Below are 24900 nucleotides of genomic sequence, written 5' to 3'. Positions count from 1 at the left end.
TATGCATCAGACCTTCTCTTTGGCTTCAGGAGGGCTTCTCTACAGCTTCGCGGTAACCACGTCCTCTCTGTCAGGCGATATGGGTGGTCGTTCATCGCTTTAAAGTTGAGCGGATCGGGTTAACAACGTCAACTTGGTCAGGTATCGTTTGACAGGCGTGAGTATGTCGAACCCCTGCCTATTCATGCTGTTTGAGTCTGATTCCGGGATTCTAAGAAGGTCCTAGCGACAATGCATCATCCAAGACTCGGTCTGGGCGCGAGGTCAACTCGAACCCCATCTGAACGTATTTTCTCGCGTATCAGAGTTATGTTGCACCAGCACCTTCAAGCTTCTTTTATAATGCGTGGGTGTTGTTTACCCTCCCTATCCAAAACACTGGAGCCAGAAGTATGAGACGACCCTGGTGACACAGCATCGTCCAGCTGGATCCAGTCTGGATGCGACGCTCGGCCAAAGCCTCACCTGAATGTTATTTCTTGTACGTCAGAGCCAGGCTGCATTCGCAACTTCAGGCTTCTTCTGTTCAGCGGGAGTATGCTTAACCCTTCCCATTTAGACACTGAGAAGTAAGAACTCTGAGACCACTCGGCGGCGATGCGTCGTACATATGGGATCGGTCTACGTGCGAGATAGTAGGGGAGAACCTCACCTGGACACTCTTTCTTGCACACGTAAAAGATGATGTCCTGGGGTCTGACGTGACACGGTCTGGCCTGTTGCAGACATTCTGAATTTCTGGCCGCGTTGTGACCCTGACCATATCTATTCGGGATCCCAACTTTTGTTCAAGGCGTTGTTTGCACTACCTTGAATCAAGGCCGCGAGGCTAGCGAAGCCCGAAGGTAGGGGATGTCGCCTCCAATGCGCATGCACGCAAGCTTGGGACTCCGCATGAGAAAATCGATGAACATTTGCTATCTCCAACAATTTTTGACGGGCTAACCTCTCAATCGGGATCACTGTATTGATCGTTTTACTTTGAGAAGGCGAGTCATTGCAACAATCCTCCAGCCTGAACGCCTTCGAAGTCATGTTACACTGAATATATCATATTTTTGAACATTTCCAGAACTCTCATTTCGCATCGTGTACAGACATTGTCGAGCGAGCAGGATCGTCTCAGAATTTCTACCCGTCCAGTAAATCCATGCGTTCTCCCAGAGAGGCAGTAAATGTCTGGCTGCTTAGTCACTTCGATTGGTAGTGTTAGGAGCATCGCTCCGGTTCGCACCAGTGGCTTCTTTCGTGCGCTGAGCCATCGGTCAAAGCTCGCCTCATCTCTACCTTGATCTACAGCCGCATTCTAGCCTCCATTCAATCGTCAAATGGGGGTCGATGTGCAAGCTTAGGGGCACACACTCACACTTGAAACTTCGGTGGTTTCAATGTGGAGCCTCATAGGGAAGATTCGTTGCTCGATACACCTCCGATGATTGAGCGCCTCTTGTATCAAGGCTGTCTGTTAGCGAATCTCGGGCAACTTCTGATCTAGTTGTAATAAGGAATCGGGCTCTGGAACCATAGAACAAGACGTATGATGCACCGTGATTTCTCCGATTTTTTCTACTCGGCGGCGATGTGATCATTCATGGAGTTTTGGTCGAAGTTTCACAGGTTTCATGATGCACCACTGGTATGTAGCCATCGAGACGAGAAGTCAGCATTATTCTTGTTCCATTCTTCGACTTCTCCGATGCCATAGGCAGGATATCGATCACACGGTTTCATCCAATCCCCCGACTACGTCCTCTGCTCGGTACCGGACTCAACCTCCTGATACGAATAACAAGTGGTTGTCAGGTGTGGAAGGCCAAGTTGAAGAAGTTGTCGGAGTAGCGGCGTGTAGTAGTGCGATGCGACGCACCGGGTCTGTTTTTCATTGACTAGTGCAACTGTATGACTGGCTGGAACTTCCCGTACGATATAGTTAGCGTTCATGGAATAATGTGATAGTTGTACTCGACTATGTCAATGCTAGGCATGCCCTTCTACAATTGAGTCGTCAGTTGTGTTGACAATTATTTGGCGCGTGTTTCAGCGTAAGAATAACTCTCCTTCAACTTGGCAATTCATAACCTGCGAGGAATGTAACACTCAAAAGGGCACCCGACGCTTAATAGGGTACGATTTCCATGTCTATTGGTCGCTGATACCAAAGCTCGAGGTCCGACCGTTTGTACTAACTTTACCCTTGAATCAAATTTGGTGGTAAGTGGGCCATCGCCCTATCGCACTCGCCCAGCACACGTGGTCCCACGATGACACGGAATACATGAGTACGTCACGCTTCAGGATAGCTCTTGCTTGCCTGCTGCTCCGCCGACACCTTGAGTTCAGAGATCCAGTAGTATTGGCTCCCATATGCGTGGCTCGCCTCAGGTCATGCCTTCCTTAGCCCAGAGGCGGTTTGATCTACGCACCTGGACTCTGCTTGACCTGAACGGTCGTCGTCATCCTAACCTTGTGGCCGTTCCTCCTGGGCATCGGCGTGCGCGGGTGAGAGAGTGCGTATAATTAGCGCTGTGCGTCAGCCCAACCACTTGTTTACGGCAGTCGCGCGCGATTGACGGTAGAAGCACAAATTTACCCTCTGTCGCCCAGAAGCATAAATACCGTCGCCGCAATGATGTTTCCGTTACGCTCGGATTGACGTAGTTATGTCAGCATTTCTTTTTGTTTTCCGAGATTATTGTTCGGCGTTTCTTCGTTCCAAAGGATGCTGCCATCACTCCCAAAATCTTGTTCGCCACCCGCGGGCGTGAGACTACACAAAAAGCTGTTTAAACACATCTCAGCTGATTCCAAATCCGCGTGTTAAAGCGCTCTGAAGATCTACATGTTTACACTAGGAGATTTCCGAATTTGTAAAGTGACTTATATGTTTGAGAGTACAATGACATTTCCACGACTTTTGTGGATGGACCAAACTTGACTCTAGAATTTTCTTCGCCCGGCTCGGAACAAGTGGCTTGCTTCATTTCACCTTTCCATGCACGTTGTCTGTTTTCAAATGCGCTAGGATGTCTCACGAGCTGTTTTCATCTCCACAGCCGCAGTGCAGGGGCTGACAATACCAGTTTGAGGTGATATGTCCCACCATTGACAATTGTCTCCAGACCCTACGGCCCACAACCATTTCATGAGGCGCCCATATCCTTGGCGCCACCAATCCACATTCCGTATTTGTCGGCGCATGCACACCATGGATGCATGAGGGCAAAAATCAATCATACAGGCCCCGTTATACGTGCTAATGCAAAGCAGCTAGTCGCAAGCATGTGTACGCGTTGTGACTAGTGTGTCTGTAGTGTGTATAGCCACCGCCATAGATCTAATCTCATCTCATATATGCACTGATTAGACTTTAATCGTGCTTTGACACTCCGCTCGCGTTCTCATGTCTTCGTCAACCGTGAACAGCATTTCGTCAGGTTCCTGAAAGAAATCGATCAGGGACGGGGTGTCGGAGGCGGAATCAGTACTTCTATAAAGATGCAACAAACGAGCAAAATCTTCCGTCGAAAAGCAACGAAATAACACGGGAACATATCGCCAGCGGGATGTCAGTGGTACGCATTGAAAAATTCTCAGAGGGAGATCCACTATCATACTTTGCGAAGAGGATTTTAATCCTGTTCCAATGTTAGCATAAGCTCCCTTTAGTGTGAGACTGCGCTCCGTAGGACGGGGACTTCGGTGGTTGGTTAACCCTCCGTCAGCTGGGAAGCAAGTCCCAGAAGTGCGGGGTCGGTACCGTACCCCAGACCATGAGACCTCACAGAGCACACCCTGGTTACACGCGCGATCTATGCTACCAATTGAGATGCGATGCATTATAGCTTACATGTACGAGGGTAGAGAATGTCGGCTTGGGGGAAGTATCTGATTGTGGCTGAAGCATGGGAGTACTAGGGAGTACTACGATGTCAGGGGCGCCTTTCGTGTCCGTTCATACAAACTTCCAGAGATCATCGATCAAGATGCTGCATGCATGTCACGCAGTTTCGAGGTGGGATGTACCCCACTGCATGCGGGCTGAGAACGAGGCAAGTGAACAGACGTGAGACAGCGCGAAAAGACAATATATCAGCACCGCTTACTAATGTAGTTCCAAGTATAACCCCATGCTAATGCATTGAGCGCTTCCGAAGCTTTCAATGTGTGTGCACATGTGCACGAATTTCTGTTGTGGTCCGAGCGCAATGCTATACTCGCAAAGGTATTGCCACTACCATGCAGTCAAACACGATTATCCTGTTTAATTTTGAAACATATTTACCACCAACCTACAATCAGGTACTCTTGTCGAAACAACAAGCAAAAAAGGCGCCAAGGATGCGGTGCTTGTTTAAGACGCCGATATCCAGCACATTGGTAGGGGCGCCACGTATAAGCAGGATGTTAAGCCCTTGCACAAGGCGCTGAAGTGATCACAATGGGAGGAAAAGAAAATGGCATTGGCACCGACGATTACCGAGCTACCCGATTTCACGTGAATTTCTGAAACACCCACCTCACCTTAAATCATTCGCCGGCTTGTGCTCGAGTCCGAACAGATTGCATACACATTACAGGTTGAGTTACTCGAGTGCCTTTTTGCTCCTGGAGACCAAGATGATTTTTTGAGACGTAGTTTGCGAGGCTTATTCAATAAAGTGTACAATCAGCATGCCGGATCCCCAGACTGGCTGATAAGATACGCGCGCACATTATAATCTACCCCTGAATGATCGATCTCTGGTAGCGATCTATCAGTTCTGCCGAAGACGTGCCTTCGGAAATGAAAGGCACCCCACACTTGACAGAAGCTAAAACTCCGATCCGTTGCAACCGTGCAAACGCGGAAAGAAAAGTTAGCGTGGCAGAAAACATACTGAGGTTGCCTAAAATGGATCGCGCACTGCGAGGATATTAACATGAGAGTATCTTTTGCAAGATGAGAGCCTTGCTACGTGTGCAAGCTCCGCAAAGCTGCTCTGGGCTGTTATCTGCAGCCCGCGCATGGGTGTTTTACATGGAAAAGTTTTTCGTGTGCTCTGGAACAGGTGCAGTCAGAGATTGTACCGGCAGGATACTCGCCGGGCATAGTCAGGTATTGCTGTTCAAGGTCAATCAAACTTGTAGCGATTGAAAGGGACTACACTTACACGATATAGTACTTTTTGTGATCTCTCCAGAGTATTGGCATCGACAGCGATCCAGCAAGCAGGAGTCTAGGACACAAATCGTCGGGTATTGACGCCGTAGAAGGTGCTTGCCTATCTCACGAGCGCTCTGGTTCAAGGCACATATCAAACTCGGGGCAAGCGAACTGTGGGTGTCGGTGAGTGAGCCCGTCGCTAGCTTCATTGGCTGATGAGAACGCGAGGCAAGATGCGCAAACGCGCCCGGTATGACGGCCCTAACCGCTAATCATCGAGAACGGCGAGTGATGGCTTGTACGTGACGATGACGAAGATGCATGCCTCGTGCGCGAGTTTCGCCTGCGAGCATTGGCTACAGTTGGGGTATATGCGGGTGAAGGACTCGGACATATCGAGTGGAAATCTAGTTCCTTGTCCGTGAGTATCGCAGAAGACACGTTTCACCTTACAAACTATAGTTTGGCTGAACACCAATAGCTTCGTAAGCAATCCAGCTCACCAGTGTTTTTCCATTCATTCACCGAGGAATAGCATTCCGCTTTGAAACTTCGGTGAGAGGACCAAATCTCAGTGAACCCACGATAAGTAAGCTTATGGCTGATTATCAATCTAGCCAGCTCACCGACCCGGCGGCATGGGAATGAATTCTAAAGCGCTCCGCTCTTCAAGCTTCAACGCTTCTGGGAGATCGTCCCAGCCTACGGTGTTAAGGCAAAACTTGCCACACGAGGCGCCTTTCCTGAACGTTAACAAGATTGTGTTCGAGTCTTATGGAGGCGTACCTTGAGAGCGCACTGGCATACTGAACGTCGTGTGCTATTCTCGTTGCTGTCTCCAGCCGCATGAGTAGAGTGCTTCCATCAGGTGGCCAGATCATCCAATTCCTCGAAGCTGTTTTCGCGTTCTGCAACTCGCACAAGCAGCGAAAGGCGGAGTTAGCAGCACCACTCATGCATGGGCGTTCGTTGCCGAGCTTGACGACCTGGGCGGTGTTGCTCCCACCCTTCCGCAAGCTATCGCATCAGAAGTTAGTAGGCAGGTAGCCCTTGTGCACCTCACGACTGCGAGCTCTCAGACGTAAACCTATGGCATTATCAGATAAAGCCAGATAAATGTTGTGTACATCATAGAAGTCGATTGTGGAAAGTGCATCTCTTACCAGCTCTTACCATGGCAGTGATGAATGTGACTTCCAAGAAGTTCTCCTGGGAAGCGAAGTCACTGCACATCTACCGTAGGCAGATATGTAACTTGCTGGGAAGGCAGAGCCCTACATATTGGCTCTGCGAATCCGGGGAAGTTGACGTGTCCATTGAGTGCACCGACGGCAGAACATGCATGGTGCCTCGAGATACATATAGGTCTCGCAAGGAACTTGAATGCGTCTGGGTTTGTGGTTCGAAACAGTCGTCTGCCAATTGGTCGCGTTGAGGCGTGGTCTCGTGTAGAGCTGAGTGTAGCTCCAACACGAACTCTACAATGAGGCTAACCTTTCGAAGTAGAAGTTGCTCTGCACCAGAACAGCGGGACCCTCAGGGTCCAGGCAGCTGGTCTAGTTGCACTGTATCAGCAGACATACACGCGGCTGAGCCTTGGTTCTGGGCTCACCACCGGATCACCCTCAGGTGGAAGGTTGGAAGGACGTGAGAGAGCAGACTGCGCGCCCAAGGCATTCAGTCTATCGCCGGTGGGAAGTAACCTTGTTGCGCGTCTGGCGTCAGCGTCATCGGCCGCACGGAAAGAGATTTTTCGTCGGTCGGACGTCCACACATGTGGAAGGATTAGAGATGTCTCCGGTGATTTCGCGTGTTTTTTTCGTTCGCTCCGCAAATCTTGTTGAAGGTGACGGACGTGGCCCTTGATATGGAAATGGAAGCAAGCCCCGATCGAGAACCGGAGTAGCGATCGCGCCGCATAACGAAAGCCCAGTCCACTTCTCTGTCACAAGTAGCGACGTCGACACTCGAACACCATTGAATTTTAGCACGACGAATTGAATTATTCAATATCAGCTAAATGGTGCTCCAGGTGACAATGAGTCCACGTCAGGGTGTGTCGTCATCTGCGCATTGACGCATGTCAACAAGGCCGGGACGCGTTGCTCAAGTGTCACTGGTAACATTTACATCTCGTTCTCGCTGGAAACTGAACGTTGGGAACTGAACGCTACATTCACATGAATCAGCCAGGCAAGGGCACACCGACCGGCAGGGTCAGATGGTAAGCAGCGGTGGGCGCGAATCTGCAGTGCACGCATCCCCGTAGGGAGACGTAGGTTAAGCGGCGGTGCACCGGTGGCTCACGGGATGGATGGCCAAATGACATTTCGACATGGATCATGAACGTTGGTGGACGTTTTGAGCCCGGAGTGTGTTTGGAAAGTCTCCGGGGTAGTCGGTCTTGGCATCCACCGCGTCTTCGTGGGATGAGAGAAAAGTGAAGGAAGGGGAGTGGGGTGCCTGTTCGAGATGGTTGCACTTATTATGCCGAGCGCGCGTGCAGGTTCAAGTTCTCAGTGGCGTTTGCATAGGTTTTGGACTTTCTAGCAGCTAGGAACCGAAGTCTATGGTCCGTGTATTTCCTTAGAGGTCTGGTGCAATCTCGCCGGGGCGTCGAGCTGGTAACGGCATCGGAAGGCAGATGACGAAGGTACGATGCTACCCCGCATTGGGATCAGATTATGGATGACGTGAGAAGACACGGGTGATCGCCGTGCTGAGGGTCGGGCTGTCGGTGGCACTGTCCACATCTGTTTCGTGCAGAAAAAGATAGATGGATTATCAGGGATAAGTAAACAGGCAGAAGATAACCGCGGGAGAACGTTTCCTATTGCGTTGCCACCATGACAGGTGCGTGTTTTGACCTCTGCGAAGTTGAACGTTTACCGACAAGACAGCAATTTAGCTGGAGTTGGTAAAGTCGGACACCCGGCGCTAGTTATGGGCTGTCAGCTGTTGTTAGGCTCAGATCGCGTCGGAAGAGTAGCTGGAAGAAGTTGAGAAATTTACCGGGGCTAAGCTTGAAGATACGGAGGAATTGTTTTTTTGTGATGATGGTGGCGGCGAGGCTTGCAATACAAAACACAAGCTTAGCGCCTCGTTAGCTGTGCCGTCAGCAACAAGTAGTATGTGCATGGCGATCTCGGAGAGCAGTGGAAAGTTCTGCGCTATACATGAACGTCCAAGCAAGAAACGTCTAAACAGATTCTCGACAACAATCAGATTGCGGGCAATTTGGCTGGAAGAGTCGCTGGTCTTGGTCCAAGAGGATGGTCAAAATATGGCAACGGCAGGCCTCGAACATGCGATGCCGTGCAGACAAGGACGCGTCCATTTTCAGATGTCTTACATAAGCCAAAAGTTCTGGAGGAGCTGTGCTCGTCGTGCACCACGCCCCAGGCTGCCCCCAGACCAGCAGACTGCTTGTGAGCGCTCTCAGGCCGGAATCTAGCTCACTATGCCCATCAAGTACCTCGAAAGTAAGATCTCATCAAGTCTGGGCAAAGAAAGATAGGAAAGAAGTGTTGAATTCGTCTCATTTTTGTCGCAGATTACCTCTCAGAGCGCAAGCATCTGACAACCCTTCCCCTCTCCGTTCTCACCGACTCACGCCTTGGAATCGATGCATCTTACTATCTCAAAACCCTCACTGAAACCCCTCCTTCTCGCGAGCCCCTCCTCGCTGCCACCGGTGGTCTCCCACTAGCGCTCACGGGGCGCATCGAGGCTGACCTTCGTACTCTCGAAAAACTCCGAATCAAGCCCGTCTTCGTATTCCCCGGGCTTATGCCCAACAAACGCTGGAAAGGCCATAACAATGCAGAGTACAACGAATCACTGCGCGACAGGAGAGAAGCATGGTCCAAGTATGAGAACGGGCAGGAGGACGCAGCGACGCGGCTCTGGGAAACTCGCTCTGGATTGCACCAGTGGGACCTCTGGCGGATGGTCCTGCGCATCTTCCGCCACCGTAATGTCGAGTTCTTGATTGCACCGTACGTCGCATGGGCACAGGTGCGTAAACACGTTGCACGCGGGTGTTAGACGCTGACGAAAGCCTACGCGAGGATAGCTGATCTACATGCAACGCCATCCCAAAGCCTACATTCACGCAATCTTCGGCCCGACTGACACCCTGCTCTATCCTGGCGTCGACAAACTCATCACCTCGCTCGATCTCACCTCTCTCTCCCCCTCGTTCAACTACTGCTCCAAGCGGAGCATCCTCCATGACCTCGGCATCAGCGAGGACCAATTCCTCGACGTCGGTATCCTCGTCGGGTCCGACCACTCGCCCTCATTCCCGCCCACGGTGCATGGCGAAGGCCTCAAGGCGACCGTTGACATGGTGCGGTACTACAAATCCGGACACGCCGCCGTGTCTGCGTACGCGGAGCACCCACAGACGAAGCAGATGGGCTACGCGGACCAATACGCACGCACGCGCTCGATGATCAAGTACTCACTCATCTTCTCCTCCGAGGGCTCCGTGCAGCCGCTCCCGCTCGCTGTTGCGCACGGCGGGCACCCGCACCACCCCACGGCGGCGGACATCCCGCAGGATCTGCACGAGATCTTCACGCACCGCCTGCCCGACGAGGTGTACTTCTACCTCTCGCGCGGGCTGCTCGGCCCGCAGGCACTCGTGTGGCTCACGAGCGGGCAGATCGTCGAGCCGCCGCCGCTCGACAACGGGGAGACGACGGAGTACAAGCGGTTCGTGAAGGAGGTCATCACGGACGGCACGACGGGCCCGCGCGCGACGGCGCTCGCGCTCATCAGCAGCGTCTCGCACACGTTCTGGAACAATCGCAAGGTCACGGGCCACTTCTGGTTCGAGAGCCCGGTGCCGCACTCGCAGAAGCCGATCGGGCACAGCTCGCAGCAGACCGTTCAGCTTGCGGAGCGCGTCGCGGGATGGAACGTGACGTATGCTATCATCGAGGAGGAGCTGCGCAGACAGAACGTGAGTGTCGATCATGATCATATCCCCATAGTCTACCAGCTCCAAGATGGAAAGGGGGGCTGTCTGATGATGATGTGCTGATCGTTCCTTATTTTCGCTGCTGTCTGTTGCGGTTTCGACTCTATCGTGGGTGGTATCGACCAGTCCTCAACGATTGATTTCGCGCTCTGCCTGGGAGCGACTGTATCCGAGAAGCTCGCAGCGAGGACAAAGGCGAAGCCCGCGAATGGCGCTCTTGAGAAGAAAGACGAGGCCGTCGCCAATGTGATCTGGCGGTTCCTTGAACTGAGAGGGTAAGCCGTCGTATCGCAACGCCCGACTTGTCTCATATAGCGCTCACACACGCCCGCCCTCCCACCCCTCTTGTTTTTGTTTCGTTTCGTATGGTCGTGCGGTATATTCGTGTGCCTCCGTTTCTATTCTCCGTTGCCGACGGGTAGATTCCTGCTCAACACGCACCAGCACTCGCCGCTCGCACGGGCGATGCACACTGCGCTAAAACAGGCGCGGCTGAACGACAAGTTCCAGGACCCACTGTACCTCTTCCTCGAGCTTGTTCGGGCCGGTGTGATGCACGGCCACCTGTGGTCGAACCGCGCATTCAGCGGAGGCCCCTCGTTCGGTACCGGTGCGTGCAGTGTTCCATTTTTCTCGTCCACGCAGTTTTGTTGACGGGCATGCTCACGTTGTCGATCTCGCACTCTCACGCGGCCATGTGTGGACTGATGCGTGTTCGACGTCGCGTAGATGATGAGAAGAAGTGCATGCTGCTGGTTATGCGTGTGCTCAGCATCGTGCCGCTCAACTTTAAGGTGCGTAGGCGAACGCTCCCTCGCTCGCTTGTTTGTTCGCCGTTTGACGGAGGGTGCAATGCTGATCACTGCCTACTCTTTTATCATGTCATCATACAATCTCTCACCATCACTCGTTCATATCCGGCCCATGTTTTCTCTCGCGCTGATGGCGTACGCCGATGGCCGCATTTAGCCCCAGCCGTGGTCCGCGCCACTGTCACGTGAACTGCTGGTGTTCAACTCGTTCGTGCGATCGCTGACGCGGGCGCTGCGGACGCTGCTGGAGGTGACGACGCTGAACATGCTTCTGCGGTCGGACGCGCGGCGGCACCGGGACGACCTGCTGGACATTACGATCTCGCTGCCGTTCCAGACGGAGGTGAACACGGGGTTCGGGGTGCTTGCCAAGGTGTACCTCGACGCGCTCACGCACATCAACAACCGGTCGCGGGTGCGGGATCCGAACGCGGAGGGCGTGCGGGAGGCCAAGGACCTGGCGCTTGAGATATGCGAGGAGACGTTCCCTGGTGTCAAGTACCCGAAGCAGGAGGTGGAACGCGGGTTCCGATTCTGGGATGTGGTGCGTTCCGTTCCTTTTTTTTCCGTCTCCTTGTGTTTTTTCTTCTTCTTGCTCCGCCCTGGCCTGGCCTGGCCTGGTCTCTACGTGGGCCTATGTGGGCCGTAGAGGCCGAGTGGGGGGCAAGTTCTTTCTAGTGGCAAGGAAAGAAGGCTGACGTTCGGAACGTACGCGATCTCATCGCTGTGCTGTTTCTATTTTGTTTTTTTCTCTCGTTCGCAGGCTTTGACGGCCATGAGGCAGCTGCACTCGGAGGGAGCGGTGCTGCGGGAGTTGATCGACCAGTTTGAGGCTGCAGAGGCTTGGCTGGCTCCGATGAGGCCATGATGATGATGATGATATGATGATCATGGTTGTGATTGTCAGTAGTACTGTTACATGTGGTGTAGCAAGGGTACAATCATGAGAGTGTATGTACGGTGGCTTGTGATTCGGAAAAGAGTTTTTTGAATGTTGGAGGAGTGGTGTCGAGGCAAAATGAAGGAGTCGGGGGTGTGGATGGCATCGGATGTGGCAATCGGGGGTAGCGAAGAAGCGAGAGAAAGAAGGGAATGGACGGGGCGAAGGAGCGGACAAGAGACCACAGAGCGAGCGAGTCGATGGGAAAGCGAAGAAAATGAAGACATTGGACATGGGAACACACCTGCCGAATAAGGCCATGTGCAAGGGGCTGTGGATCTGGCCAGCCTGAGATCTGTGCAGCCGAGCGTCGGCAGGCTGGGAAATCTGCTCGATCGGATATGGACGAAAGCGGAGTGCAGGATCAGCCACCCAGATCGCTGTTTATCGTCAGGATCTCCGAGCAAACAAGAAACAAACAGGCCGCTGCTTCTTTTTCACTCTCCTTCCCTTCAGCTCAGGGCCGTGGCTCGGGTAATGCCTTCCCTTTTTGGCCGACTTCTTTCGTATGGGTCTCGCAGGTCAGAGCTTTCCCATTTTCGGATGGCCCACTCTGTCCGTGACAGCACAAGTTGACTGTCGCTCGCTCGCGTGGCTGCACCGTCCGAATCGAAATATAAACTCCTCTTCAGACGGACGCTCTCTCTCGTTCCCCACCCCCGACCCAGCCGTCCTCCCCGCCCATGTTCGCCCTCCAACAACCCATGATGTACCCCCACCCCGCCTCGCCATCGTCCTCGGACTCCTCTTCCTCGCCGATTCACATGTTCGACCACTTCCAGTCAAAGGTCGCTTCCCCAAATCACCTCTACGTCCGTCAGCCCCACGCCATCCAGATCATCCAGCTCGTCGAGGGCCCCCCGCCCCCGCGTCGCGTATCTTCTGTCGCCTACTCGAGCTCGTATTGCTCTTCCGCCTCGTCATGTCCGACCTCCTCGTCGGATGAGGAAGACGAGGATGACTGCACCGACAGCAGTTCGTATTGCTCTTCATATGTCTCGGATGAGGCCTCGTTGGGACAAAAGGTCCTTTGGACAGATGAGACCCACGACATCCGCATGAAGCGCGTCACCTCCTGGCGCGATGTCGCGGCCAAGGCCCTCGCTGCTGGTAAGTCTCCCCACGCGTCTCCTTTCCATCACCACCCCTCTGACGCCACTCCCCTCTTTCATCAGAGTCGTCATCGTCATCATCAAGACCATCACTAAAACGCAAGGCGCAGTCGCTGGGAGTGCAGGAGGACTCGGTGAGTACCCCTCCGGCTCCCGTTCCGAGTCGCGCATATTGACCCCTCTCCTCCCTTAGCCGTGTTCGAAACGGTCCCGCTCGCCTGATGGACGCGCTGCGCCTGTCCGGACATTCCCTTCCCACGCGTGCCCCGCCTGCGATACACCCTTCTACTCCCCGCAGGCTCTCCGGGAACATGGCCGGACACAGGACAACGAGGCATGTCGCGTCGCGGTCGATTACGACTTCGAGTGAAAAATCGACCCTTGTCTCTCCTGAGCTCTACCGCGCACATCTACGCCTGCCGCATCAGACAACACGCTTCGCACACACCCCTCCTCGCCCTTGCTTTCTCACTCTGCCCTCGCATATACCGCGCTCGAACTCTCACTCTCGCGTATCGCTGCCTGCCGCCTGTTGTCCACTCTGTCCATCCTCGTGCTCTACATTCAAGCTTCTGTTCCGGTTCTTCTTCTTGTTCCGCGTTTCGCCTCTCCCACGACGACCATCATGACAAGCATAATCAATAATCGTTCGGACTGTACCATAATCCACACCTACTATTTCGCATGCGCGCCGGAGCGGCTCTTCGTATCGTACACACCCCCTTCCGCTACATTACTCACTCAATATCACCCCACCATCGCCGCACTCCCCAGACCAATCCAACCAACTACCTCCTCACCCCACGAGGGTGTTATATCGGCGCGCTGTTCTCTGTCCATTTGCAAGTCCAACCAACAACAACTGCACATTTTCCATTCTGTACCAACGGGTTCTGATTGTACCATATACCCCTTGCCTGGCTCTGCCGCGCCCATGCGCTTACTTATCCTCGAGTAGTATCTTGCACTTTGACCCCCCTTGTTTGCATGCTCGGCTTGCACTCACACATTACTTTACAAATCATACATACGTAACCAACGGGTGGTCGTCTGTCCATGTTCATTATACCATATTAATCGACGTTACGCGCGTTCTTTCCCCGCGCGCGGGGGACCCTGGCCTTCTTCTGAATCTGAACCCGAGTTTTTTCGAATCCGAAGAACTTTCTGAAACTCTGTTTTCTCGCTGGTTGGCTGTCCGAGTTTGAGCGTGTGTGAGATCATCGTAATCGATATTCAATGAATCGATCCGAAGCCGGAGGGAAAACGGAGGGGAAACTTAAAAGTGGGTGGGCGGGTGGGCGAGTGAGTGAGTGCGGTGCGTGCGTGAACGTATTTTCCTGGCGCTGCGGGTGCGGTGCGGGTCAAGGGCCAAGCTTGAGGTGGTGAAACCTTGTGTGGATTTGTGGAACTTTGGAAGGTCTTCTTTCTTCGTCTGTCTTTTTTCGATAATAGAACATGTAGGACAGACTGTGCAAACGTTTGTAGCACCGAGTGGTTGGCTGGTGTCCGTCCGCTAGCTGGCCTGACCGTGCGTTTGCACGCATGATTGCTTTGCCCAGTAAGCCAAGGCCTTGTTGAAGAACATGGTGCAATGTGGTGCATACGTCGACAAGGGCGTGCACTGCGTGACGTGCGCGGGTTCGGATTCAGAGGAGGGGGATGCGTCATGATAGGCAGTACAGTACGTGCGCATACAGTTTCCCCACTGGTGATCAACTTATGATGTGCATGGTACTTGATACACGGGTATGTACATGACACACGGTGTGCGCATACAGTGAGCGTGCCAGAGTGGTGTGCCAGAGTGTGCCGCACCGTGCGTACACACGATCATTGGCACCTCTGATCAGTGTGAGAGCCCGTGTGCGTCAGTGGCGGCGGGGCGATGTCAGTTGCGGGTTCTTTGCGCTGGCGTCTGCTGCTTTGGGCAACTTCGTTGTCGCCGTGCTTGCTGCGATATCACAAAGTTAAAGGCAAGTGCATAACCGTGAATCCGAGTGAGCATGGGAAGCCGTGTAGGGTCGTTGGAGTCGCAAAGTGGATAGATGGGCTGGTTTGACGCGCGTGACGTTGACGCGTTGACGCCTGGAGCGGAGCGCCAACTTTTGGACGCGGAAACGAGGCCTTCGGCGCGATCGAGCCCATCTCCTGGATAGGGTCGCGGGCTCGTGTTGAGAGTTGCCTTTTGCGTGCTTTCTCCTCTGCTTTTTCCTGTTTGAAGGGGCCTCGAGGCTTGACAATCTTGTTCCAGCTTCTAGGATGGCTCGGAGCTCCGAGACTACTATAGACTACATACTATAGCCCAACGCGCGACGACGACGATGTGCGACGTCACGGTGACGAGCGTCGGGCGGTGCGTGGATTGCCGCCTTCTGGTTACTCGGTTACCTCGACTACGCACTCGAATTCAAAGATAGGCTCGACTCGGAGCTCCTCGAGCCTCCAAAGGCAAGTTGGTGGCTCCCGGGCTCCAGCTTCCGAGTGACATAGCTACAGTGACTCATCGAGAGGTTTATTTCTGCTGCTTGGTTTGCGCTCAATAACGTATTGACGTTGATGCCCGCTGATGTTTAGTATGAAGCCTTTCCTGGTGTTCGACGTGCATGGTCGATGATGAGATGCATGCTTCGTAGAAAGTACTACGGACGACCTTAAAGCGACTGTAAGGTGCTGCAGGTGTTCTGCGCCGACGCTAGTCATGGGAATCCGTGCGCGCTCATCAGACTTGTCAATTCATGGCTTTGCTTGGCCATACAGTTTGCCTCATGAAGCGCATTGGACAAGGTGTGAGATTCTGTTCCAATGCTGTACGACCTGTGACTAAAGGTTGTCATGAATCGTTATCACAGAGCGGGGCTGAGTACACATAGCATCATCGTTGCAGTATTAGTGGATCTGTCTGAGGATTGGACTCGGATGCTTCCTGACTCCGCTATAGTGCTCTCCGGAACACGATCCGGGCCACCCCGAAAAGCCTTGTTCACTACCACGTCTACTTACTACACCCAACACAAACTCAGCCTCGTCAGCCTTGCTCTTTGGAGCTTGCTGTGAATCTTCACCTCTTCGCAAACACAACTCGTGTACAACTAGCCATCAGCCTCGATTCAAACTTTGCCCCAAAAAGCCGCCTCGTGCTGCCCCTTGCAGCCTAGCCCCTTGATACCTCCCAGTGCGAATCTCCCATGTTCACTGCCTGCCTGCACTCCCTTGGCACTCTGCGTGCCTGTGGCGGTACGTTCTCTCACCCAGCGCCGCCTGATCTCTCGTGCTTGATGTAGATGGTTCCTCGAATGCCTGCAGTGGTCCTGTGGGCGGTCTGCTGACGGCGCTTCGCTGCAGCGCTGGGGATGCACGCCACCTGTCTACCCCGCATCCGCATCCGGAGTTACGTTGCCATTCGCCGTACTGCATCGATGAGTCGATCGAGGATCTCTGCACTGTATGTATGTGCAGTAATCAAGGTTTCTCGTTGTGCCAAATCGAAGGTCGTATCTATCCTTCTTCTGTCTTATCGGGGGGCTCAAAACGTTCAGGTGTCCTCGGAGTTCAAGCTTCCGACGGTACTGTTTAAACGTCCACCTTAATAGTAAGGCCCAGGTCCAAGTTCTACAAGAACCAAAGGGCGGGACAAACGAAGTCACTGAACGTTCTCCCTGGGTAACGGGCTTCAACAAGACTTAGAGTTTCACGAGCATTGTACTGACAGGGGCACTGTACAGGGCACAAGCCTGGGTGTGAGACTCAGTGGCGGCCACATCCTCTGCAGACAGTCGGCGAGGCTCGGCCAGCTCTCAGGATAATCCCCAGTGTCTGTAAGCACGCTCAGACAATTCCGACAACGACGGCGCTTGCTGGGGACCTGACCTGGGTCCGGGCTGGTTCTCAATTGAGTGCTGAACCCTGTTCGTAGGACCGGTAGGTCGGTCCCGCGCCCGGTTGCCTTTGTTTCCCAAGATGCCGGAGACTTCCCACCGACGACATCTCAACTGTTGGCATGTTGACGACGAGTTAGCGCTAGCACCGCCCTGGCATGGTCAGCACTTTTTACGTTCTTACGGTAATAGGCAATCTCGACGAGCACTACGGAGGCTGTGAAACGCGCGATGCAACATATCAAACAAAGTGGCGAGTTGACGATGAGAAGAATGTGTACGTACCGCGCGTTCGGAGCCGCGTACTGTATTGCATCACTCCATAACACATATGCCCACATTCGCAGCTCTGACGACGATGTGAGTGCAACCACTTTTTCGTATGTGTGGCAAGGTGTGTGCACGAGGCGTGAGCGATGGTGCCAAGAGGGATCCATGAGAATAATAATACCTCAGATGGGCTGACACAGTGCAGACTAGAAAAAACACTATATTCTCGAAAGGCCTTTGCTAGTGCCTGAGCTACTGTAAGCTTGCAGACTTTCCGTTGACGACGGGCTCCTAATCAATTAGGCGTCGTCCAGGTGTGCTCGGCCTACGGAACGACCGATCCGCGTTCATTTTTAGTGCTTCGTTCCGGTACCCTCGAGGCTTGACAAGTCCCGCGCACCTTCCGCATATTGGCGCAAGTTATGTTAATCCTCGCTAGCTTGAAAAAACGTTTTGCAATGACGGAGACAGTTGTATCAGGATCTAGAGACATGGTGACCGAACACGAGACCAACAAACCACGCCACAGAAAGCTTAACTACGACGTGTTTCCGCGAGCCGACACTGCGGGACACCGACATAATGGATAATGGATGTGCGCGCCCATCTTCAAACACGGCCAAGAGGTTTGGGTTGAGTGTGGCATCAGCCTCAACTCCACAGTTCAGACACGGTGGTCGGACACATGCATGGGGGCGCTTCATAGCGACGGCTGGAATGCAGACTTGTGACAAAAGTCCCAGAACGGGACGTGTCCTGGGAGAGAGCGTCTGTAAGAGAAAATATGTTTTTCTGCTGGGTAAGCACCCACAGGTGCACAGGCGGTGCCTTAGTGTCGGGCGCGTAACCTCAGTTCCGTTGGAGACCTGGGACATGGGCTGTAAGTCTCTCAGCATTCGGAGTGATCGCCACGGTCGGGGCGAGTCGCTGTAGCGTGATTATCTCTTGTTACCCACTGAGCGAAACATAAGTAGCCGGAATGTACAAATTTGGGTATGTTGCGCAGGAAAAGACTCCCACACGACGGATATGTGACGACGATGGGATGAAAGTCTAAAAACTCGCTCGCCGACACCACGATCACACTTATCAGATAACTTTGGCTCGGCCCCGAGCCTGCCGTTCGGGTCATGATGCGGGATGTTATGATGTCGATATGACGTGGAGCTCCATCTGGCTGTGAGGGACCTGCCTTTCTCAACGTTGCTGCGTCCCCACACCATGTCCAAAGGCTTGTCAACGACACTTCCCGTACGAATGCACGCTCAGGATGAAGCCTCGCACTCCGGCGGGAAGCATTCTCATCCCAGGCAACCGACTGAACCTACGCACCCGATGCACCCGCGGGTCCGCTGGCAGGGCCACCCCTGCCAGGGGATGCAAACCTTCTTGGACTCAAGGCTTCGGGCTGAGCTGCGGCAACTGGAGCTCACGCGCCCCCACCTCTGTGCGGTCATCGTGCCGTGCTAACTTGGGCTCGGAAACGGTGCCGATATCCCCAAGTCACCGTGCACGATCCCACGTCGAGTGCGGAGTTCCCTGGGAAGTGCTCCTAAGATGTCCTTGTCCTGGCTCTCCCTTCTCACATAGGTCGCCCACGCCCACACTCACGACATCAGGCAGCTGGATCTCTGGTTTGAGTCTGGGCGCTGGGGCAAAATTGGACCTGGCTGATGCTGTGGGGGGTCTTCGTCCGGTGATCTACAATTAGGTGCGCCTGGGATGCAGACGGGGATCAATACGAGGCGGGGCCGCAGTCGGTCTTTCATGATCACAATCACATCTACAGTACGCTCGGACTGATGTTTCCTGTGGGTATGTGATAGCATGTAGCGCGCGGCGGGTCTATGCAAGGCCGACGAGGACTCGACTGGTTTCTAAGGTCTAGCCATTGTTTCTAGTGGGAGTACACGCTTACCTCCGCCCATCGGGGAGCCCTATGGTCGGACGTCTGGCGGGCTGTGTCGCCGCGTCGTGCGGGCGTTCTACTGTCCGAGGATATCACCACTCTTGGCTTGACCTTTTACTTTGGACTCTCAGTAGCATGCAGCTGACCCACACTGCACGGGTCTATTTTCATCTCTAGCCTGAGCTCGCCCGCGGAACGCAGCCCGAATGCGTGCGTGCGCGCTAAGTAGGATCTCTGGTGCGTTCGTCTACAGAACTTTCTTGGCGTTCGATGTCGACCTTCTTCTAGGTCCAGCACTTACATTGCGCAGGGACCCATCATCGCACGTAGTACGCCAGAGTCGAGAGCGCCGACCCCCACCCCTGTTTGCGTTATATTTGTCTCGGTTCTGCCATCCAAATCCGATCCCACAGGCCACTGCCGACGGTGCGGTTACATTCAGTGTCAGACGCGCCCGAGATCCCGCAAGCACCGTTCAGCAGAGCCGTCGGCAGATACCCTTGGGCCTGGTTGAAGGGGAGTTTTCAGCCTAGGAAAAGATATGGTGATAGGTAAAAATGGCACACGCCGACGGCGCGAGTGATCGCATCTAGATGGGAGACAGCCTGGGATCACCCTACGCGGGACCGAGAGGCTCGTTCACCATTGCACTGGTGCGTTAGGTGCGATCTCCTTGATATATCTTGTCGGCGGTGCTGGCCATTGTTTTCCTCGATGTAACTTGGTACCACAAATGATCTGTGCGTACACTATGCTATCATTCTCGCACTTTTCGCATAAATGACTTTCTTTGGTGGATTCAGCGAAAATCTGGCTCCGATTCAAAGCTGCAGCCCGGGGATACTGAGGAAATGCTTCGCTGGTAAGCGGCATCATGTCGGGTTGTAGAAGAAGAAGCACCTCCATTCCACTAGAACGGGCTGCAGTTTTGAGGTGGTATATACCCACCAACAGAAGATAAGCTCGTGTAGAACTCGGAAGTACCCTGTCTTCCTCGTTTTCTTTCTCGATCACATCGTTGATCAGTGCACTGCACGCCGGAGTTAGCCCGAGTTCACTCCATCTTACTGCCATGAAAGTACAAGACGTGTGCGGGCGTTCAGTCGCGCGCTGTCGTGCGGATACATGTAACGATATCCATCCAAAGAACTGATCAGCACATCGACTTGAACATGGCCGTACTCGCCGGGACAGACCGAGTCTGATCACTGTTCGATCGTTCTGATTTCCCTCTTGGAGGATGTGACTGTCAAGTACGCTCCGTTGAAGCCCTTGATGGGCAATCCGATCCACGTTGAGTGCGAGACGCTGGAGGGAATTTGTCCCCACATCAAGTGTCGTCCACGTTGCATATACCGGCGGTTACATCTTCGTCCGTCACTTCGTGTGATTCTCTCGATCGCCGTAGATTTCTCCATCAGAATCGACGTTTATCACCCTGGGTATGTTCGTCGTAATCAACGCCTACGATTCTGGAGAAGTTTGCTGGCAAAGGCCTCCAAAGTCCAAGCGCCCTCATGTGTGTGTGAGCGCATCTGTCGCGGGTGGCTTCCGGAACTTCCCGGATCGCGCGTGGAAATTGCCACGCCTTTTTCCTAGCGGACGACTCGTCACTACCACCTCGGGCAAACGCCAAAATTATGGCCCCGAAAATGATACGGAAAATGAGCTGGAAAGAAATCCTTTTCCTATGGATTTCCGGATCAGGAACAGCATGAGGAAAGTTATCATTTTTTGCCGTGCACAACGTCCAAACAAGGCAAGTCTATGCGGAAACTTAAACTTCCGCCGGCCACACCTTCCATATGCGGAAGGATATTCGATTTCCGTCACCCGAAAATCGATCGAAACACGAAACCTATTGTTCAAAGGGAAACATCACGGAAAATGATTCCTTTCCAGGACATTTTCTTACTGATTTTCGGGTCCAGAATATGGGTGTTTGCCTGCGGTGTACACACTATCGAACTCAGCGTTGCATCTTACCATCGTCGTTTGAGTGCTTATGATCGCGCTGAATCACTTCATCGACAGCACGAGGGAGTCGATTGCAAGCTTGCAAGTTCATTCGCCAATCAGAACAAACATGCTGATCTCTGCATCTGCTAGAAGACCGCTCTTACGCGACAGGCAAGATCATCTAGATAACCCTTTTTTCACACACTATAGTAAACCTTCTGAAACGCAACAGATGTCTGCATATGCAGGGCGGGCGGCTGGTGCGAGAGTTGACGTGCGGATGAGCAAATATCTACTCCCAAGACTGCACTCCACTTTCAGCTGATCCTTGACACGCCCTACCAGGACTTCGCCACGTTCCAGCCTTCTTCACTTTTGTGCGTCAAATCTATGAACAAGGGTCACATTACGATAACATCATCGGGTAGGCTCGATCGCAAACTTGACATATACAACCTTGATCGGGGTGCAGCACGCCTACAACTCTCCGCTAAGCGACGCCGGCGACCTGGACCGAGGTTCCCGAAACCCCACTCATAGCCCCTCGGGTTTTGACAACGCGCAGGGGTGCCTGCGGCTGATGCTCCCTGGTCCTCTCACAGCATGTCGTCGCAGTTCATTGAATGACGACGTTCCGTCGCGTCTCGCCGTGACCCGTGGGTCTCCGTGGGTGCCTCCACCTGGACTTTGATCGGGACGACTCCCAAGGCTCGAGGGGGGTGTCCGTCCCCGCTGTGTGCTTCTTTGGATGCCGACCTCTCCTGCTTTGCCGATTGTATAAACTCGGTGTTCGGATCGAATGACCCGAGCAACCATGCTCACGATGTCCAGCGCATACATGCAGTGAGTACGGTACGTCCCCCGTTCATTACGCTCTGCGGCCACAAGCGGTCGATGGGAACGTCCGTGGTGGTTCTTGTCTTACAAAATATACATGGAACTCTAACTACGCGGGCGTTGCAACAGGGTGTCAATTTCTCAAGGCGTCTCACGCACGGCACGGTGCGTAGAGCGCCATGCTCTCAAGATGGACACTTCGCGCTCCTCAAGCGCATCGCTCGCGCCAACTGCATGTGGTTCGCAGGAAGGACTGAGACTGCGGCGATCGCATCAAGGTTTGTCCATGGTCTTTGTGAGTTCCCTTTCATCATGCCATATGTCAGCGCCTTCCGAAAACGTCCTTTGACCTCAGTGTCTCAAGGGGCGGCGTGAGTAAGTCAATGTCATACACAGTCGCGGTGCGTCTCATGCGTGTCGTGAAACACACGGCATGCGCCCGTGTTGCGGTACGTCACATTGGATATACGACGTCCATAGTGTCGTTGCAGCTCCAATATTCCCATGGCTCAAGTCGCCGTCGCCGTCGAGAGAGGGCTGAGCATGCACCAGAAGAGGATGACAGGGCCACTACTTCTCCGCGTTCAATTTCCTGAACGGGGTAGGGGATGCAGACATTGGTGGGTGACTTTTGTTCCCGTGTCTTCGGTTTCTCATGCGCAGACAAAGAGCACTGGGCAAGCTCTCCACCGCTCGTGCCCTTGTGGAGCCATAGATCGCGCACCACCAACCAGTGTGTCAACTGCTGTACCAGTCTCGAAGCAGTCGTGATATTGATCCATGCAATACGGCTGGTGTAAAAGCGTGTTGCATTACCAATATGGCGACTGGCCGTCCTGCACTACTTTCGGCCCCTACGATGTGAGTTCGTTACTTCTCTACTTGTCGATCACGCGATGAGACTAAGTCTGCGAAAATCGAAGACGCTTGGGTAAGAAGGACATTGTATAATATAGTAAGGCCTAAATCTGAATTGTTTGATCTCTTAGACTCAAGCTCAAGCGCCTGAAACCACGAGCTTGCCGCCCAAGACGATTTTTTGTCCCTATCCGTCACTCCATTTCGAACAAATGCTTACCCTTTGTACGACCTTGACCGATTTCACAGACGCTTGATACAGGATACATTTCCTGTTTTGATGATTCCGCTAAAAATAAAACTAGCGTGTGTTTCCTTTTCTATTTTTAAGTTCGAGGGCTGACCATCATGATAGACGAGCAGATGTAGCACACATATTACTACTCCATATGAAACTTCGTCAACACTGATATCCAGACCATATGCAACTGAATAGAGGAAGACCAGCATGAGAGAATTGGCACCCGAGACCTTCTGACAACATCGGTCGAGTTCTAACAGCGCTCATAGAAGCACTTCTTCGAGACATGCTTCTCAGCTTCTCGTAGCCCCACCAATCACTCAGTGCTAAACTCGTAGACAAGTCTTTCCTTCCCAGTTGTCTTCTTTCCGTTCTCCAACCCGTAATTATAGGCTCTCTTTCACCCGTCCCCACCGTGGTGCAACTCCACCAGCGTCCGTTTCATCGTGTGGACACCGGACCTCCCGTGCGTCTTGCCACGGCACGACTCTCCTCGTACTCACGGGTGGTATGGACTTCCAACGGCGAAGTCGATCCTGGCGTTTTGTTATATGACCGTGTACAGCAGACGGTTTTGAGACCCACAGCAGTTCTTTTCATGTCCGCGTTTTTGGCTGAATTCTCAGCGGTCGGTCCGAATGGTTCTTGATTTTGATCTATGGAACACGGTCATATCAGGTAAGAGATCTCCTATGATTCAGCTTCTGCTTTAAATCTTGTTCTCGGGTTGTCTGCAAGAACACAACTATTTAAATTCTTTCGCAGGCGTTATGATATTGATTACTGGTATACTAGTGATTTCAGTGCCTGAGCGAGGCATTCCACGCAGATTTTTCTCGATTTTCAATGTGACACAGCAATAGACGCTTGTTCGATGCTGAGGTACCCACCTAAAGATACATTGTTTCTAAGAGCCGCGGATGGACTCGTCCTTGTTCACCATCGACAAGAAAAGGTCTTCTGTCTCACATACAACAATGTAACTCGAAACACTCTTGTCATTCTTATGATGTGCGTACGCTTCCCGAGGTAGATATTTCTGATCTTGCCTCTTTTCTTGGCCATCTCTGCGACTCGATCTTTTGGATGATAGATGTGGAGGGCGCAGTATTCCAGGTATGCTTTCTTGTTAAGATTAATTCTATATGAAGTCTAGGGCGAGAGATTCATTTACGAGTAAATTTGGAATGCTAAACCTGAGAGAGCAGAGTACACCCCGTGTACGCCTCGAGGCAACCATTGTACGAGATCCAGAGACACAGCAACGGGTCCTGAGTGTCCTCGGAGTACCTCAGAGGCACGGAATCGCAGAGACAGTCGGAATGCCATTCCGCACCTACCCAAGTGCCGACGGCAAGTACATAAAAAGCGTTATGATCTTCATCACTAAATGGGCGGTCCGAATATAAGTACATGAGCAGTAGTAGAATCCGTTATAACTGACACCGTACCTTAGTGATATTTTGAATCTCCAGCACGAGTGGAGCGTAAAGTCCATTTTTAACATACAGGAAATCAGACCAAAATCAGACGGTGAAATGGTCAGATCAGGGATGATATTATAATATTGATGGCTATCTTACCGTTGACGGTGCCTGCATGATAATTACATGATAAGATCGGCTGGTGTTTTATGCCGTATGATAAAAGCTCACACCATATGATGAGGACTCGCAATCTCGCCCATGATATCAATGACAAGACATTCATTGTGAATAGTATAGTACATGATGTAGCATTATGCGAGGTTAAACCGATGAACGAGGATAATACACGAGAGCAGCAGCAGTAGACGAGCGCAGGCGCAGGAAGTACAAAGAAAGAATAAAGTGTATAGACCGTGAAGCGACAGTTGGAAGGGAGCAAGAAAATAAAACATACGTTAGGGCGAACACAGGCCCGGGACAAACAATCTCTGGGAAGGGAGGGGACGTGAGCGAAATGAAGCAGTGAT

General features: G+C 52.8%; 4 protein-coding genes across 4 annotated transcripts; 3 read left to right on the top strand and 1 right to left on the bottom strand.

Moving 5' to 3' along the window:
- Positions 1-5411: 5411 nt before the first annotated feature.
- Positions 5412-6820, bottom strand: CONPUDRAFT_74480 (uncharacterized protein; the record flags this gene model as incomplete). Its single annotated transcript, XM_007772330.1, has 6 exons — positions 5412-5499; positions 5770-5886; positions 5930-6160; positions 6207-6230; positions 6638-6694; positions 6756-6820. The coding sequence occupies 6 exons, from the start codon at positions 6818-6820 to the stop codon at positions 5412-5414; spliced, it is 582 nt and encodes a 193-aa protein (XP_007770520.1).
- Positions 6821-12586: 5766 nt separating this feature from the next.
- CONPUDRAFT_83310 (uncharacterized protein) lies at positions 12587-13779 on the top strand (the record flags this gene model as incomplete). The annotated part of the gene is made up of 3 exons (XM_007772476.1): positions 12587-12992; positions 13058-13128; positions 13188-13779. 3 exons carry the CDS (start codon positions 12587-12589, stop codon positions 13362-13364), a joined length of 654 nt encoding a protein of 217 aa, XP_007770666.1. The 3' UTR covers positions 13365-13779.
- A 4584-nt stretch (positions 13780-18363) lies between these two features.
- Positions 18364-18698, top strand: CONPUDRAFT_155613 (uncharacterized protein; the record flags this gene model as incomplete). Its single annotated transcript, XM_007772475.1, has 2 exons — positions 18364-18589; positions 18646-18698. 2 exons carry the CDS (start codon positions 18364-18366, stop codon positions 18696-18698), a joined length of 279 nt encoding a protein of 92 aa, XP_007770665.1.
- Positions 18699-21976: 3278 nt separating this feature from the next.
- CONPUDRAFT_83309 (uncharacterized protein) lies at positions 21977-22708 on the top strand. Its single transcript, XM_007772474.1, has 3 exons — positions 21977-22129; positions 22212-22467; positions 22517-22708. Exons 1-2 carry the CDS (start codon positions 22038-22040, stop codon positions 22441-22443), a joined length of 324 nt encoding a protein of 107 aa, XP_007770664.1. The 5' UTR covers positions 21977-22037; the 3' UTR covers positions 22444-22467; positions 22517-22708.
- The last annotated feature ends 2192 nt before the right edge of the window (positions 22709-24900 follow it).

The sequence above is a fragment of the Coniophora puteana genome (assembly GCF_000271625.1).
Source record: "Coniophora puteana RWD-64-598 SS2 unplaced genomic scaffold CONPUscaffold_9, whole genome shotgun sequence".
NCBI classification, from domain to species: Eukaryota; Fungi; Basidiomycota; class Agaricomycetes; order Boletales; family Coniophoraceae; genus Coniophora; species Coniophora puteana.
The sequence above is the reverse complement of the archived record's forward strand: the minus strand, read 5'-3'. Positions and strand labels throughout refer to the sequence as shown.